At 50.1% G+C, this 17,106-nt stretch overlaps 2 protein-coding genes across 5 annotated transcripts in view; one reads left to right on the top strand and one right to left on the bottom strand.

The window, feature by feature from the left end:
- ILRUN (inflammation and lipid regulator with UBA-like and NBR1-like domains) overlaps positions 1–17,106 on the bottom strand; it is a 166,909-nt gene that overhangs the window by 97,357 nt on the left and 52,446 nt on the right. The window lies entirely within an intron of this gene.
- ANKS1A (ankyrin repeat and sterile alpha motif domain containing 1A) overlaps positions 1–17,106 on the top strand; it is a 74,898-nt gene that overhangs the window by 32,620 nt on the left and 25,172 nt on the right. For all 4 annotated transcript variants that reach the window (XM_057381439.1, XM_057381440.1, XM_057381441.1 and 1 more), the window contains 2 exons: positions 1,062–1,179; positions 6,878–7,443. In XM_057381439.1, coding sequence (XP_057237422.1) covers positions 1,062–1,179; positions 6,878–7,443 — 684 coding nt within the window. The remainder of the gene's footprint in view (positions 1–1,061; positions 1,180–6,877; positions 7,444–17,106) is intronic.

Here is a 17,106-nt window from a genome sequence, read left to right as displayed (position 1 = left end):
TGGAAGGCACCTTAAAGATCATCCAGTTCCACCCCCTGCCATGGACAAGGACATCTTCCACTAGACCAGGTTGCTCCAAGCCCCATCCAACCTGATCTTGAACASTTCCAAGGCATTCACAATTTTCTGTCACTCCATGCCCCTCCCCAGCTCTCTTGGAGCCTCTTGGGGCACAGTCCCAGATCATGTTGAGTTCCAGGGACAGGGTTGCATCAACCTGCCAGGATCTGGCCAGGAGATGGTGCTGAAAGGCAGCCGACTGTGCCGGCAGGGTGCCCTGGTGGCCAGTTCAGCCCCATCAGCACTGGCATGGCACACGAGGGCATCCAGTGCATGTCATCCTTGGCATTGATGCAGACCAACATTCGTGAGTCTGTACCACAGCCTCACCCCTGATCCTGCACCAAAACCTCATCCCTGGATCCTGCACCACAGCCTCACCCCTGCACATGGATGGTGGCTTTCCAAAGCAGCTCAGGCAGAGTCTGCCAGGGTTACAAACCAGCTCTAAGTAGAGGTTTTGGGGGATTTAAATGAGCATAATCATTGCTGCACAGCCTGAAGTTAAACTGAGTTCATACAGTGCTGCCTGAGGTCTCTTTAGTTCTGAATGTGCCATGCATCCCAAAGTTAGAAATGCTGGATGTGAGATGCCTGAGAGGGTGGCAGGGATTTGGGCTTTTGTTCTTTTCAGCCCTCTCCTAATAGGGCCAGCAGCTAAAAAGTGAATGACGATGCAAATTCCAGTAGCAACAGCGAGTCTGAGTTGGGATGAACAGGAATAACGGTCTCAGCTCTTTCCCCCTCCAGACTGTCTGCAGCCCTTGCACAGTTGGTCAGTGCTGGAAAGCTGTCAGCAGCCCGCAATACTAAAAATTAAAGGGGTTTGAGTGGGTTTTTTTTTTGAGGGAGTTAAAAAAAATCAAAGGGGGGTATTACATTTTGTGTGAAGGTGTTGCCTCTGCCAATTCTTTGCTTAACCCATGGCATAGAGGCTGTGGGGKTTTTGCTGGGACAAAGCATTGCTTTGCAGAGCACCACATTGTGCTGTTCTCCATCAGGCCTCTGCTGCCCGGGGGAAGAGCAGGGGAAGTGGAGCTGAGGAAGAGGAACACCCCTACGAGCTGTTGCTTACAGCAGAAACTAAAAAGCCGGTTGCAGTGGACAGGAAAACAAAAGGTGAGTGACCATCCAAAAAGCTTGCATGCACTTCAGGAAAACATGAAGGGCAGAGGGCAAGTGGAACAATGGAATTCTTTGCTGGGTGGGGGCTGGAGGGTGATTGTTGTGTTTCCTGGTAATCTCTCTGGAAAGGAGAGCTCTGAACGTTCCTGTACAGGGTGTACACAGAGGAAGGGCAGCTCTGTTCTGGGACAGTTCAGAGATTGCAGGGATCTACTGTGTGACCTCAGAAATGCCCACATCTTGTGCCTGCCAAGCAAAGGCAGAGGGTGAGAGCCTGGAGGCTGTGCCTTCTTGTTCCAGGGGAGATGAGCAATGTGAGTGTTCCAGTGAGCTGTGTTCTCTATCCAGCTGGTGCTGCAGCTTTCTGCTGTCCTGCTGTAAAATCAACATCCTGCTCTGTGTTAGAGCTAATTTGAGATGGAAACTAATGGAGGAAAACAAAAATGTGTAGAGCAAGAACCAGAACTGACTGAAATCCATGGGATGCACAGGTTAATGTGAGGCAGTCTCTCCTCCTGCAGAAGGACCTTTGTGTTTTGCAAAGCATCTGGGAACACCTTGTCTCTTGTGTTTGGCTGTTGTTGGCTTTTTGGCTTTCCTTCAACAATAACAACAAAAGATTTGTTTAGAGGGAAGAGATTTCCAGTTATATTCACAAGTCCTGAGCAGGAATTTTGRGTGGATATAGTTTGGATTCTCACAGTGAAACCCCCTCTCCCTTTGAGGATGGGCAGGGCTAATGAGGAGTCAAGGTGATGGCTCATTGACTGCCTTGTCAGACCTGCAACTTTTTTCTCCTCCTTGCAGCATGATAGTTATCATTGCTCGAGTCCCGCTGCTCTCCTGGCTGCTCCAGGGTGGCACAAGAGGTCACTGCRTTCCCACCAGCACTTGCCAAACCCCTCACTGCCAGAAACAAAATTTGTGAGCTTTTCAGGTTGGTGCTTTGCAGTCTGGGCCAGGAACAGTCCTTGGGCAACAGCCACTGAGCCAGGGCTTTCAGGCTTTCAGCAGCTATTGCTGGTTATTCAAGCACRAGCTATTCCAGCTGTTCTGCTCCTTCCCCTGGCTGCTGTGTTCAGGCGTGATTGGTAAGAGTGGAGGTGTATCCTAATTATGTGTCAGCTTAAAATAAAACCTCAGAGTAATGCAGCTGTGTGTTCTTGATGCAAATCTCTTCCCCCGAACACMTGAAGACAGGAGAAGTTGCAGGAAGATCTTTATGGATCCTGTTATGGATCCAGAGCAGAGTCCCATCTTTTGATGTAGAGCTGGAAAGATCAAAGCTGTGGCTTCATGGTTTGCGCTCCATGAAAATGGTGCTGTGTTGGTAACAAACCTGCAGCCCTTCCCGCTATTGCAGTGGGAGAAATTCAAGGATGCAGATGACTTTTTCCTCATCTTCCAGCACTTGCTTGTTCTTTAAATGCAGTCAGCACTATGGCTGATGGGGAGAAGATAAATTTGGGGAGTAGCAGAGTTGTTTTGGCAAAGAGTTAAACAGGAGCTGAGGGAGGGACCGAAGCCTTCCTTGGAGTGTTGGAGAATTTTCCCACCTCTGGATCAGAAGGGTCCTGGAGCATCAAAGGCAGCAGCTCAGTCCCAGGAAATAGAACAGGCTGAAGCATGGCTTTGAACTGCTTCTTGGCTCTCAGTCTGAGGGTCTGGCCTTCTGGATGAGTTCTGGAGGAGCTTTTGGTCAGGAGAGGAGGRCTTGGGTTCTTGTGGCTGTTGAAAGGGCATTTCAGGGCAGCGGAAAGGCTGAATTTCAGGCACGCGGGTTTAATGGTGCCTTTCATCTGTGATAGCTGCCTTTGTTCCTCTGGCTGCCAGTTGTTCTGTGTCCAGCAAGCAGATGAATGTGGCATTATCCRCTGGCTTTGGTGGCCTTTGTGTGTGTTAGAGCAGCTCGCTGTCACATGCTGGAGCACTGGGAGAGGTTGGCCTCATGTTTTGGGCAGGGTATCAGAAGTGGTTTAAGCCAAATGCTCTCCCATCCACTTTGGTGTGCAGTCACATGCACGAAGTCAGGGCACTCAGGCCCTGTAACGGGGCGTGAAAATGAGGAAAGAGAGGAGGGGAATGTTTGTGGAGTGACCAGAGGAGGCTTCTCAGCTCCTGCTGCCTCCTGACTGTCCTGATGGAGGGCGAATGTGGAAAAGCTTTTGAGTTTTGGTCTGTTTGGCTTCTCAGGAATCACCCCCAGGTGCTGTCAGCAGTGACCAGCTGCAGGTAGGAGTGACTTAGTACCTTCTGGTAGTTACTGCAAACTGATGCCTGTTGAGGTTGTTCTGTGCTGCTTCCATAGGAAGCCCAGCTTGAAGTCCCTGCATCRCCCTTCCTCCTGTTAGAGGTTTTCTTTGTGGTTACACTGGTTCAAGCAGTGCTGTGTGATTGTTGCTGGCTCATTCCAGCTCGCTGGTTTGCAGCACRAAGTCAGAACATGCTGCAGAGAGACAGGAAGAAACTTTTCTGAGAGCCAGAGTATGGCTGCTGCAACAGCAGGGTGAACATTGCTCTTGGGGATCTGTGGGACACTTGGATATTGCAGACAAAGGTTTGGGGACAGAAAGCTCTTGGTTTGCTGTGAGATGAAGGACAGGATAAACCCATAGGCCATGTATCTGTGGTGTTATCGTGGACAGAGGGCAGACCCTTGTTACATATCCCAGGCCCAAGCCTGTGTTTCTGCTGTCATGCTGCTATGCAGTCACACTGATGATCTCTCTAAGCAGGACAGTGTCTCATTGCCCTTTCTGAAGAGGGGAGTGCAAAAGAGCACAAGTTCARGTGGATAAACTCAGCCTGGAATGGCTGAGCTTGATGAGGCTAACACAGGAGTGTGCCCTCCTCAGCTGGGTTCCACACCTGGTACCTGGCTGTGCAATGAGCCTGTGTTTMAGTTCTGTTTGTAGGTGAAGGTTATTTTTGCACCCTTCAAGGCCAGCTTCCTCCTCTGGCCTTCTGTTTCYCAGGAGGGAGATTTGCCTGCTCCTCACTTGACAGATTCTGGCATGATGTAACACGGGGAGCCTTTTTCTGTGCAAGTCAGAGGCTGCTGTATGCCCTCACTAATTTGAAGGGTGGGGAGCTTGTGCAAGCAGCAGCTGCAGTAACAGCTTCATTCTCCTAATCCAGGGCCGTGAGACAAATCCTGCTGTTGATATATTGGGGAAAAAAATCCAGTCGAGGCAGGGCGGTTACAGCTTAGCATGGAGTGTTTAGGGAAGTGCTTCCTATTTGGAGTCYTCAGGCTGCTGGCAGGGAAGCTCTTGTTTGAATCCTCCCTGGGAAGCAGACACTGTACCCAGGAGGGGCTCCTGATCCCAGGAAGGGTTGGGAGAGCCTCTCCTATGGGTGAGAGCTGCAGCAGGCTGTGGCTGAAAAAGTCAGGATCAGTCAAGWGATCTGTGCTGGGGTGTAAAATCAGTGACAGGAGCTGAGCAGAAGTCCCTGTGTTGAGGAGCCTCTCTGGGTGTAATTCGGGTGTAACTGGAGGATGATTCTTTCAGGTACCATTAAAGGAGAGGCCTGCAGAGCCCTGCATGTCCTGCTACGTGCACCTCAGTGACAAAAAGAGTGAGGTGACTTTCCACATTGTCTGTCTGCACCTTTCAGGGCAGGCTCTGAAATGTCTCCTTCAGGATGTTCCTCACGATTTCTCAGCAAGTGTTGTTTCTCTCACTCCATCYCTTCCTTCCCTGGCAGCTGCCCTGTATTTCAGAGTCCCTCTTCAGCTTGTTGATGAGTGGGTGGCTGGGATTCCTGTCCAACAGGAGCCCTTTTGTGAGGTGCTGGAGCTGGAATTGGAGCACTTTGTTCTGGCTGGACTCAAGTGTTACAGCACGTGGCACAGGCATTCGCCAGCCGCCTCTCTGCCTTCAGCAGAAATGTCAGTAAAGGTTCAGCTGGGACATAGAAGAAATGGTTTCCAACGAAAGAAAGAGGTTGGGAAGAAAAACTGCGAAAGTTTTTCTTTCCCCACAGGTTTATGTGACTGTTCCATCACTGCTGTCCTGCTCACCTTTCCCATTAGTACCAGTCTGTCCTGTGAATACAGCACATCTGATCTCCTCTGAGCTTTGTCCTCTGAGGTTCCTCTCCAGCACTGGAGCTTCAGAGCTTTATGCAGAGTAACTGAGCTCTGTAATCTGGGGTGCTGCTGCTGGYCCCCCTCAGCCAGCGCTGGGACCTGCCTCCCCTTGGCAGCTCCAAACACTGAGCTGGTGGTTTATGTGCCTGTGCAAGAGAGTCAACAACTACTTCACTGTCCTGGAATCTCTAACTCATAGGATCCAGGATGAGATAATCCCCTGCATCACTTGATCCCAGAGAGCAGTGCGGGCTGTGGTTGTTCCTGCCTTCCTGTGCCTGCGACAGGGACTCACCATACTCGTCAGGCATGGGGTACCTGGGACCCCCACACAAAGGCAGATGAGTAATTCATCCCTTGTCCTGCCCATTTCTGGTGTGAGGACAGACCACAAACCCCACAGGTGTTGGTGTTCAAAAATCCCTTGGTCAGGCTTRGTGCTGGAAAGTTGCTGGGGGCTGAGTTGGGCTCTCTGCTGCTGCTAACAGGCTGCTTTTAGTTTAAGTAGAATTCTTTATTTTGCTCACAGAAAGGAGGGTTCCTTTGCCTTGGCTTCCCAGAGCCGCTGTCCACAAARCAGGCGATTTCCTCTTCACATCCAAACATCCTCCCTGCACTTCAGAGCCTCGTTATCGGAGTGCTTTGCTTTATTGTTCCCTTGCAGCATCAATTTTTAGTCCTCAGACTGACGAGTTTCTTCAGCACTAAATGGAAGCAGTTAAAATTCACAAGCAATGCTTGGGAGGGTGAAGGAATCCTAGGAAACCAAAGTTAGACTTGTTGGCTTGACAGAGTTTTGCTTTTGCAGTTGGAACGCTCGTTCAGCTGTGACAAAGGTGAGTACATGGGGGTGGGTGTGTGCATGCTCAGCACTTGAGATCAGTCAATTCTTCATGGTTTATGCAGGACCCTGGTACCTGATATTAAAGCTGCTGGGGCAGGAATAGCTGGGAGCCAGTGTCACATTTCTGGGGCAGCCGGTGCTCCACCAGCTCTGACCACTCTGTGCTCAATTCATTGCAAAAGAGACTTTTTGCTCAAGTTTCTCTTCTTGCATAAACTGTTTATTTCTCTCCCCTGAGCAGGGAGGAGAGGTTAAACTCGGAAGCCACTAGGGAGGGAAGCAGTGGGTTTTTTTGGGAGCGGATTTTGGAACTCGCAGGTCGATTACAGTCCAGSCGTTTTCCCACCCTGTGGCCCGTGCCAAGAGCCGGGCGCGCGGCTCTAAATAACGCTTTGGCCTTTATGGAAACGGATCAGATGTTCCAGGAGCCTCGGTCTCTGCTGCTCCCACCTCACTTGCTCTCTCTGCAGGATATAGTTAGCACTTCTCTTGGCCTTATATAGCAAGGCCTGATAGTTAGTGTTAACAGGAATAAAAAACACGGAGAGCTGCCAGATTGCGTAAATCGGGCCAGTGTTTGGAATTTCATAAATGCCATGACTTTGGGTACAAGTTGAGCACGCGGAACAATACGGAACTGTTCTCTCTTTATCTCTCCCTCCCTTGCTGAGGGAGGGCAGGGAGAGAGCCGGGATTTTSCTGCTTCTTCCATGTTTTTAATTTCCCCCTCCTCTCTGTTTTTCATCCCCTTGAAGACCACAGGAGGAGCAGCGGCRGCCGCAGCCAGGACTCTGCCGACAGCCAGGACATCCAGGTGCCAGAGCAGTTTTCAGGCTTGCTCCACGGCTCTTCTCCAATCTGTGAGATAAGCGAGGACCCTTTCAGACTCGTTTCCTCCACGGAGAAGGGGGACACGGAAGCCTCGAGCCACCCYGCTGCTATGCAGCTGGAGGATGCTGAGTTGCCCTCGTCGGGATCAGCACGGAGCAGCTCCCCRGACCCCAAGCAGACGGTGGTGTACGCCACGGTGCAGCACGTCAGCCGGGCGGATCCCGCGGCCGTAGTCACGCCCCACGTGCCGCAGCACCCCGGCGGTGCCGAGCCAGAGGGGGACAGAGCTGTGGGCAGAGCCCACCCGGGCAGCAAGCCCAAAGCCGAGCTCAAACTCAGCCGCAGCTTGTCAAAGTCGGACTCTGACCTGCTGACCTGCTCCCCGACGGAGGACGATGCCATGGGGAGCCGCAGCGAATCGCTCTCCAACTGCAGCACCGGCAAGAAGCGGCTGGAGAAGTCCCCGTCCTTCGCTTCGGAGTGGGATGAGGTAAGGCTGAGCTTGCTAAAGAGYCTCTGTGCCAGGAATGACTGTGCTGCAGGAGCTCCCCTCTGCCACGCTGCCCTCAGGGGGTCCTGGGTGGGTTCCATGACTTCCAGTAACTCTCAGAAGGCATTAACAGGCACATGCTGGCTTGRGAGCCTGTAAGGTGTTAAATGCCAAAAGATAAAATTCATTGGAGTGGGGAAGTAGCAGAACTGCAAGCAGTTTCAAAGTTTTTTGCTCAAACACAGGGATTGTTTATTTTTAGGCAAGCCAGGTAAGTTTCACATCCCCAAAATGAGGAAGACTTGGTAACAGTGCACTTCACCAACCTTTCTCCTGATCTCCTCCTTCCAGTTCTTCCCYGTTGACTCTCACAGTGTCTTGGAGGTGTTGTGTAGCTGGATCCCAGCTGCTGGGGAGTGTGAGCAGTGCCCGGGGGTTCACAGGGATGAAAGGGAGACAGTAATTAGGCTGGTTTGTGTATTTGATAGCTCCTGCTCTCCTCCTCACACGCTTATTTCAGCGGCTGGTTAGCAGTCACTTTATTATCATACGGGACGCCCACGGACAGTTAAATATTTCATGYTCAGAAAGTTGGCCCTGGAGAGCCACTGGGGCGAGATTAAGTGTCCCTCTGAAATTCAGCACCGCAGCATTACTGAAACATTCTTTGGGGATGATTCTGTGCTGGGAGAGCCGGGGCTGGGGAAGAGATAAGCTCGGATGAACCACTCTTTGTACTCTGAAAGGAACCAAAACCCCTGGCGTGGTGCTGGGGGTGTGGAGCCGCGTGTGCCGGGCGTGGAAACCCGGGGGAGGGTTGTGCCCCTGCACTGGCTGATGCTCAGCTGCCTCTCCAACCCTGGCTTGGAGAGAAAATTATCATCTGGGGAAGAGGGAGGTATTTGGAGATGCAAAGAACAACGTGAGAATCCATCCCTCAGTTCATTCTCTCCCTCCCCCTCACTCCCTGCCGGGTCTCAGGGTTGCCAAATAGATATTTTCCTCTGCAGCTGCTTGGGCTGGAGAGGCTCKGCTGTTAATTGCCCGGGTCATTTGTACCATGGCTCAGGGAAAGGCTCTGCAGAAGGTTCTTTGGAGGGACAGGATAATTCCCTGTGCTTTTATCTGAGCTGTTTGCAGCAGACACTGAAAGGGCAGAAGCCTTTGGCATGACTGCACTGGTAGCAGAGGTCAAGTGTTGGGCTGCCTGCACTGCCTCTGCTTCCTCTGCTCAGATGAACCCTCGGAGCTGCTTCCTCCTGCTTGTAAACAAATCCCTCATTTCCCCCGAGGCAGCCGGACAAGCCCCAGGAGAGGAATCTGCTTTTCCTTCCCTTTATGTTTAGGTGAGGAAATCAGAGAAAGAATGTGAAAAATTCACATCTGTCTGCAATGGGGCAGGTCTCACTTTTAAAAAGTCTAGCCGGTCGTAGTGGCAACAGTGAGATTTAAACATAAATGTAATAGTGAGATTTARACATAAMTGTRATAGTGAGATTTAAACATAAATGTAATGGTGTTGAATGTGTTCCCTGGATGGGATAATGCAGCTGCTCAGAATTGGATGCAACTTGCAGCCTCTGCATTTACCAGGGTGATATAAACCTTCTTGAACCACCCCTGTTGGCAGTGGTTTGGCTCTCCCTCTGTGCTGAGGGKTGACAATGGCAGATTTATATTATTCTATTAATTTTAATGGCCTTTATGCAGGTGACTAAGGAGGGGAGTGATCCATGTGCAGCTCTCTGTRACTCCCAGCTGTACCCAGCAAGCTGAGGGCTCTGCCTGCTCTTCTGGCCAGCACTGGAGGTGTCTGTGCAGGGCACTGGGGCTTGGGGAGGGCTCTCTGKTGTCCCTGGACAGATGGGACCTGCAGCAGGGGCTGAGCTGACTCTACTGGGAGCTCTGGTGGCTGACTGGGGACAGCAGAAAATCTGCTTGGAGGCAAAGGGTCACGTCCTTGCCCCAGCCGAGCACTGCCAATGCCCTTTGTTGGAAGTGGAAGGTGATGCTGGCTTTGCCAAAAGGGTGGGATGGGGAAGGAATGATTCACTTGGCACAGCTCGTCCCTGTTCCCACTTGCAGCTCCCCTGCTCCAAGGACCTGGCCTAGAGTGTTGCTTTGTGCTCTGTGCTGCCCAGGAGCCTGTTCAGCCCCTGTCCCATCTTCTTCTGACCCTCTTCTCCTTCCTGGGAGTGGGAAGGCACTGGTGGTCCCGCAGCCACTGTCAGGTGGGAATTCTGTGTGAGCAAGGCAGAGAAACTCTTATATTAAACATCCATCCATTTATTGCCCAGGGAGAAGGTGAGGACCCAAAACGCTCGGTCCTGCTCTAGGGACAAGGAGGCATGTGAGGGGATAGAGCTCTCAGTCAGCATTAAGTGTTTGAATCCTTCCAAACCTGGCTGAGGGCTGAAGTGATGGATTTGGTTTTTTCATCATTGGCTGATGAATATTGAGCAGACAGGGGTGGGCGGAGCAGGCACCTCGCAGGGGTTTGGTATAAAATAACCTGTATTTGTACCTCTGAAGAAAGGGGTTTCTTACCCCCAGCCCTACTTCCAGCCCCTCTTTGAGGGCTGATTAACCTGCTTCTGCTCTGCCATCCTCCGTAGAGCAAAGCAGCCCTGCCCATCAGCCTGCTTCATGCTCCAGGCTCTGAGCAGAGCAGAGATGCTGCACTCAAGGCCTGGGGCTGCTCTTCTGCCTCGTAGGTGTTGGTAAGAAAAGCAATCTGTTCAATGGTCAGGGCTGCTGGGAATTAGCCTCAGACCTGGCTCCTGACATCCCTGAATCCTCCACTTGCAGCTGCCTGCTGGAAGRTCAGCAGCTCCAATGCTGAACTTGAATTTTGGAGATTCCAGTATCGATCCCACAAAAGAGGTGGTAGTTCTGTGTTCTGACTTAAGCATTCTAGGAGGAGATTAAACCTCCTTCAAAAAAAAATTAGGGAACTGAATGTGCATGTAACTTCAGGTTTCTTTAGAAAAAAGGAGGTGCACAGTTCACCACTTTCTTTTTTTCTTCAAATAAATGAGTTGAAGAACTAATTTTGTAGTTAATTATGGCACTGGACATTAATCTCTGATGACTAACTGCAGTGGTGCTCCATGTCTCCTCCGAAAGGAATGCTTTGCATCTGCAGTAGCCATGGATATGGTGTTTCACCCGGTGCTGATCTGTTTTGGGGGTGTTAATGTCCCCTAAGGATAGATGCCAGGAGCAGATTGTCACATATTGGCACCACCTTCCATTTCAGGCTTGAAGCTGGGAAGAGCTTGATGGAGGTTGTGGGTGCTGTGGGTGCCTTTAGACCTTGTGGGGAACTGTTGGGTGCTGCAGTACCCAGTGGAATCAGTGCCTTAATTACAGGCTTACAGTGGAGGATTAACAACATTTGCATTGAAATGTGAAACTTTCAGGACAGCTCTTGATGCAAAACCTGCCACTGCCTTTAAAACACCCAGGAGTTGAAATTCAGAGCTGCCAGCCAGCACTGTTGAAAGAAAATGCAAATATTCCCCTTGTTACTCAGGGAGAGCTGCTGRTTTGGTGCCTGGTGAAATTGCGGTGTGTAAAAGCTCAGGCATCAGCCTGTGCCTCCCAAAATGTTTCATTTATTCTCTAGGTTCAGGTGTTTAAATCTCAATTTGYCCTGGTAGGACAGGCAGGGTGGATTAATTTGTCCCCAGGTGTCCCCTGCCCCAAACTAACCCTCGCCCTCAGCTCTCATTCCAGTTTCCCCTTTGCCTGAAATGGTTTGTAATTCATTTTTATCTAGGGCAGAAGCAGTAGTGGGGTCAGTATTTTTGGTCTTGATTTCTGCTAAACCAGCATGGCCTTCAGGGTCTTAATCAGCTTAATTATTGGGCTGATTATTCTATTATCTCSAGATCCCAATGTTTCCTCTTGTTTTTCCTGTGCTAAGGTCAGGAATTCTTACATCATCCCTCATGTCCAATCTCTTCCCTTTGCCCCCAGTAGTGAGATTTCCTCCAGCCTGAAGAACTTTTTGAAGTGGAAGCTTTTGTGTTTGCACCGTTTTTAAACCTGCTGCAAAGGCCCAGCCTGTTGGGATTATGAGCCAATGTGGAACTAAGCCAATCCAAGCCAATGTAAGACAATTCCCTGGTTTTAGAGGAAGATTGGTGTGTTGGGAGGCAGATGTAAAAACCAGGCATGCTTTGTTTCAGCATTTAGCAGCAAGGGTTGGACACAACAGGGGTGATATTTGCTGGTACAGCAGCTCCCTCCACCTCTGTGTGTGTTTCTTGGAGCTTCTCAAGTGTGTGAACTCAGTATTAGTGAATCAGAAGCTTTTGATTCTTCTGTGTGARTGATTCGTGCTCTGACGGATGTTTTGGTTATGTAACAACCTTGTGATCRTTGGCGTTTTGGGGACATTTTTGTTTTTCAGGAACACAAATGTCCGGCTGCAGTGTCCTTACTAAATCCAGTCCTTCATTATGTTCTCTTCCGCTTTACGTCGCATCTTCCAGCACTTCTGAAGCTTTTATTTTAAAAAAAGAGGTTTTTTAATCTCTCTCAAATGCAGCAGCTTCACTGCTCTACCTCATGTYCCACAGGCTGCAGCCAGCCTTGCTTGAGAGCCTTATGTTGCTTTGGGGTTTKTGTTAGGATGCAGCAATATGGAAAKGCAGTGAATTGATTYGGTGTTTTTTGARGRTTTGCCTYTWTTATTGTGTTTCAGGAGTAGCTGTTGTCCAGTTGTTTCCCTGCTGTGGGCAGATCTGTTGCTGCATTTGGCCATTCTCTTTATGGTGTCAGTGTTGGATTTTGTTGTTTGTCAAAACAACGTTGATATTTGGAAGGCTCTGATAYTGCAGATCCATCACACACTGTTGTGAAATTCAAGTTTATACCATAAGTTCCTTTTRGTACGTGTTTAGATTTGCAACTTTGGGATTTGTACAAAAACATAGGCTGGRAAGTGGCATGAAGCAACAGGCCCTGGTCCCCATCCAAATGAATTTCTCAGAGACCATATTAAGCCAGAAAATGTGTTTGCCTTTATCACTGGCAAACAGTTGCAGAATGATTTGAAATAAATTCAGCAAGTCTCCACGCTGTGTGGAAGGCTGCTGGGGGAGGATGGAGCACGGGAACTCTGCATCTGAGTGCTCAAATGTGCCGTGAACAACTGGCTGGTGCAGTTTAGCTTTGAATTAATAAATGGAGCATTCTGTTTTCCAGGCCTCTGGTGTTTGTTATGCTGAGTTCATACAGACTGGTGTCTTTGGGAGACACGGAATATATCGAGCGATGAAATACGAGCCGTGTACTCCGTGGGGTGGCAATGGGAGAACAGAAGCTGAAGCATCATAAACTGAACCAGAAGTGGTTTATGGGCTGTCACCAGCCTAGAAATGAGATTCGTGGCCCAGATCCAAATTTTTCAGGATTGTACTTGTACTAAGGAGTCAGCAGGTACCATCCCATATCCCACTCTTGTTCCATCCCTTTCAGGCATGCTGGTGGGTGCTGCACTCCTGCCATCCCTGTGCTCCAGGATATATCCCAGCTGGGTCTGAGCAGCCTCCTTGTATCTTTCAGGAGTGCATTATCAGTCAGTAATGCGGGGTTTGCAGTGGTGTTGGTGCAGGATGGAAGTGTCAGTGATTCTGTGCTGTCCCAGCATCACCCATTGACCTCACGTGCCCTGGAGTTAAGAACTGACCTGCTGGGCTGTGGGGGTTTCTTGTGCTCAAAGGGGTTTCAAACTGTAAAAGCAGCTTGTTTAGGGGTTGCTTTATTTATAATTTGAAACCAAACCTGCCCCATCCCCCAGCTGTTAAAGCTTAGAAATAATGAAGTCTTAACTCCTGACACTCTCCTGGAATTGCAGAAATTTGAAAGGCCGATAACCTTTCCACCCAACTTTGTAAGTAGCTTTGGAGACTGAAATCTGCTGCTGAAGCTGCTCTCGTCTGCTGAGCCTGAGCCCCAGGCAGGTTTGTACAGTAGGTTATGAACCCTCAGTAATAAGGATTTATAATGGGAATCCTGCTATATTCTTAATTATACTYCTGCTGCAGGGTGTCATTATAGTGCACTAATGCCCTCCATATGGTAGATAGCGTCTATTTGGTTTTGTGTGGTTTTATTTAATTACAGACCTTTATCTGAGTAACTTCACTGCTCAGAGTGTGAGKGCTGTGCAGGTGCACTGCAGCTCCTCTTCCTGGTGCTCAGGAATCACTGGGGATTTTTAAGCTGCCAGTTTAGGAAGGGGCTACAGAGGAAGCAGAAAACATYGACTCCACATAAGGTGGGGGTACCCAGAGAAGCTGTGGCTGCCCCCAGATCCTTGGAAATGCCCAAGGCCAGGCTGGACGGGGCTTGGAGCAACCTGGGATGGTGGAAGGTGTCCCTGCCCATGGCAGGGATGAGCTTTAAGGTCCCTTCCAACCCAAATTGTTTGAGGATTCTATGATTTTTAGTTCTCTCAGGGTGACCTTGCTGTGTCCTTGGCAGCCTCTGATGCTGCGTGCAGAGACTGAGAACAAACCTCTGCATTTGCACTGATGGTGACTGTAAGGTGAGGTTTTATGAAGCCCCTTCCAGAAAGCTCCAGGAACACTGAGATTCCTCCAAGACTGTGTGGGTGTCACCCTGACAGAGTGATGGTCAATCTGGTGCTCTTCAAATGAGGCTCCTTCCCTGTGTGTGGGCAGGCAGCCCATGTTGTGTGAAGCTCTTTATTCTGGRGACAAAAGCWCTGGGGCTGTTTTAATTGCCCTCARTYCCTCTCAATGGATTCTTTGGCTTCAAACTTCAGCAGTGGCTCCGGGGAAGAAAAGCTGGAGAAATCAATGTGGGCACCACGGCTTGACATCCATCAGGGCACGAGGTGGAACAGAGCAGGTCAGGGCTGGATGTGGAGCAGGGCCTCTGTAGGGAGGGGRGTCCTGGGGGCTTCACTGCTCTCTACACAGGTGTAGGACCTGTCTGTCCATCTCTGGGTCCCTGCTGCTCCTGCAGCGTGGGATCAGAGAAGAGAAGACATCCTGCATCCATGTAAGAAGCCATTGAGTGCTGCAAGGTGGTGAACTGCTGTGCAGGACTCTGGTGTGAAAATGTCTCCTGTCCTGCTGCAGGCAAACCTCAGCCTGCCCCGGGACTGGTTTGGCCTCAGTGGCCTTCTGCAAATAAATGTCTCTTCCTCTGTTAGCAGAACTCTGCTCGGGATAGTTGTTTTGAGTCAGGTTCTGTTTTGGAGCCACTGGCCAGTTGCTATGTTCCCGTGGCCGCCTGCCTGCCTGGAAGAGCTCGCCCCGGCCCCGGCRGGACTCTTGACCGCACCCAGCTCCTTTTTTTGGGGCGTTTATATCTTTCACCAAATGTAGGCAAATGTGCACGAACTCCAATCCTGGTAACTGCTCCACAGCACCTTCCACTCACATTCCTGCTTTGGGACACTCTCCTGTCCTTGCAGCCTTTCCTTCTCTCAGGCTACTTCAGCTGTGCAAGAGTTTCTCCTTCTCTGGTRGGGTTTCAGGCCAAAAAACTGTCCCAGTGCCATCTGCCCCTGTGCATTAGGGGTAATAGATATGGTTGTATTAATTTGGGAGGCAGAAGCATTTTGTGGTTTTATTTCTGTGGGTGTAAAACAAATAAACCATAAAATCCCCACTCCAAACCAACCCCACAGCACAACCAGAGATGGGCACTGGGTGCTTCAGTGGAAAAATACAGGTTAAGCCAAAACAAATCGGAACTGAGTGTTCAGGCTACAACTAAGTCTGAGCTGCAGCGCTATATTTAAACATGGTATTTTTGTATTTTAATAATTAACCAGTGGGAAAGAACAGCCTAAAAAACTGTAGCGTAGGCTATTTTCAAGGTATCTTCTCTTCAGCCCCATGTTGGTGCTGGAGTGCAGCTGAGGAAAGGCTGCAGAGACCAGGGATGCTCTGAAGCATTGGTTCCCTCTCCAGGTTYGTCCTTCCCCTCATTCTTCTCTTTGCGGCCTCCTGACAGTTAAATCAAGCTGATCAGCCATAAACCCMTGTTTGAGGTGGTGTGTGAGTCTGTTTGAGTTGTTTGCTTTCTGTGGAGAGCCGAGGGCAGGGCAGGGTTTCCCTCTGTGTTAATGGCGATATCTGGAACTGTGCGTAACCGTGACCGAGGCTTGGCAAAGAAGGGCTGTGAAAGGTAATCCTCTGCCACGTGATTGTTTAATTTTCATTCAGTTTTATATAGCACAAGGCAATTCCCTGCTTTTGAGGAAAAGGTCGTGGGTGTTTCAGTGCTGCAGAGGCACCTGCAAGTCCTCACGGCCGTGTTGGGACTGCAGAGCTGGCAGTGCTGGGGGCTGAGCCTGGACAGCATCAAGTCTCAAATTAGGAGAGGGCAGCACGATGGAAACAAAAGAACTTGGCCTCAGAGTTAATTTGCAATTTGAATCCAGCTAGGGATTCYCAGACAAGGTACAAGTGCAGCTCCAGCTCAGAGATGTACCTTGTCCTGAAGCTGATGGACACCAGTCTGTGAAGTTTAATGTCCTTAAACTTCTGAGGCTTGAACTGAATTGACTTCAAGACCCAAATTGTGCAGCAATYGCTCAGTGTCCCAGAAATCGTCTGCAGCTCGCACTCAGTGCCTGTCCATGGAAGGGAGTAGAACAGCCAGTGCCAGAGCCCTTGGTGTCACCTGGGCATGGGACTGGTTCTGCACCATCCCTGTATTTCCCTCCAGTCCTGCATGRCCATAAAGTCCTGATGGTACTTGAGGGAACCGTGAAATTTGAAGGTTTTGCTGGAGAGCATCTGCTGCTTTGGGGGGCAACACCTGCTGCTTTGGTGGTTCTTGCTGAAATGAGCCTGGCAGGGCTCAGGTGTCTCTCAGCAGTTCCAGCAAAGGTCACGTTCAAGTCCTGGCTGTTTCCAGAGGCAGAGGAGCAAGGAATGCTTTTGCATTAGGACAGGACCCACGTGTCAGTGACTCCAAACCCCTCCTAAATGCAGTTTCTTTTTAGGTCATAYTTCCCTCTTCTGCTATATGCGTTGGGATTCTGATTGATTTCTCAGGCTGATTTTCCAATCTTGCAGTAAATGGGCATTTCAAGCCCGACAGAGGTGGGTTTGCAGGGGCAGAGGACCTACATCTTTAACAGCGCTGTTAAAACTCACACCAGTCCCTTGTCCCTGAGATTTAACGCTGCAAGTGCAGTGCCCGCTGCTCCCTGCAGGCAGGAGGGGCTTCATGAGATCTGCCTTGGCAAGAACCTGGTAAGAGTTATTTTTGTTTCACCAAAACCCCTCTGGTGGAGCTCAGCTCCAAGCTGCCCCAGAGTGTGCACAGAGCCAGATCCAGCCCCTCACAGCATTCCTGGAGTCCYTTGCAGCATTCCCAGGATGGGGTGGCTGGGGACTCCTGCAGCTGCACCGAGCAGAGCATCACACTGGGAGCCAGGCAGGGCAGAGGCAGCCGGGGGTGAGGTCCGGGGGAAYTTGGACTCCTTCCCTAAATATGTCCTTAAATGACCCAGAGATAAAAAGTTGAGTAAGAGTTGAGGTTTATTCCCTCCACTCTGTGGCCAGTCACTTTGCATTCAGCAGCAACCACTCAGAAACGCCTTGCAGGGGTGCTTGCTTGGGAGATTTCTGTTTGGGAATCTCACTGGAGGCACTTTTTTTTTTT

Source organism: Malurus melanocephalus, unplaced genomic scaffold, assembly GCF_030028575.1.
Source record: "Malurus melanocephalus ecotype Western Australia unplaced genomic scaffold, MMel_1.1 scaffold_511, whole genome shotgun sequence".
NCBI classification, from domain to species: Eukaryota; Metazoa; Chordata; class Aves; order Passeriformes; family Maluridae; genus Malurus; species Malurus melanocephalus.
Note: the sequence above shows the minus strand (reverse complement) of the source record. Positions and strands in the feature narration are given on the sequence as shown.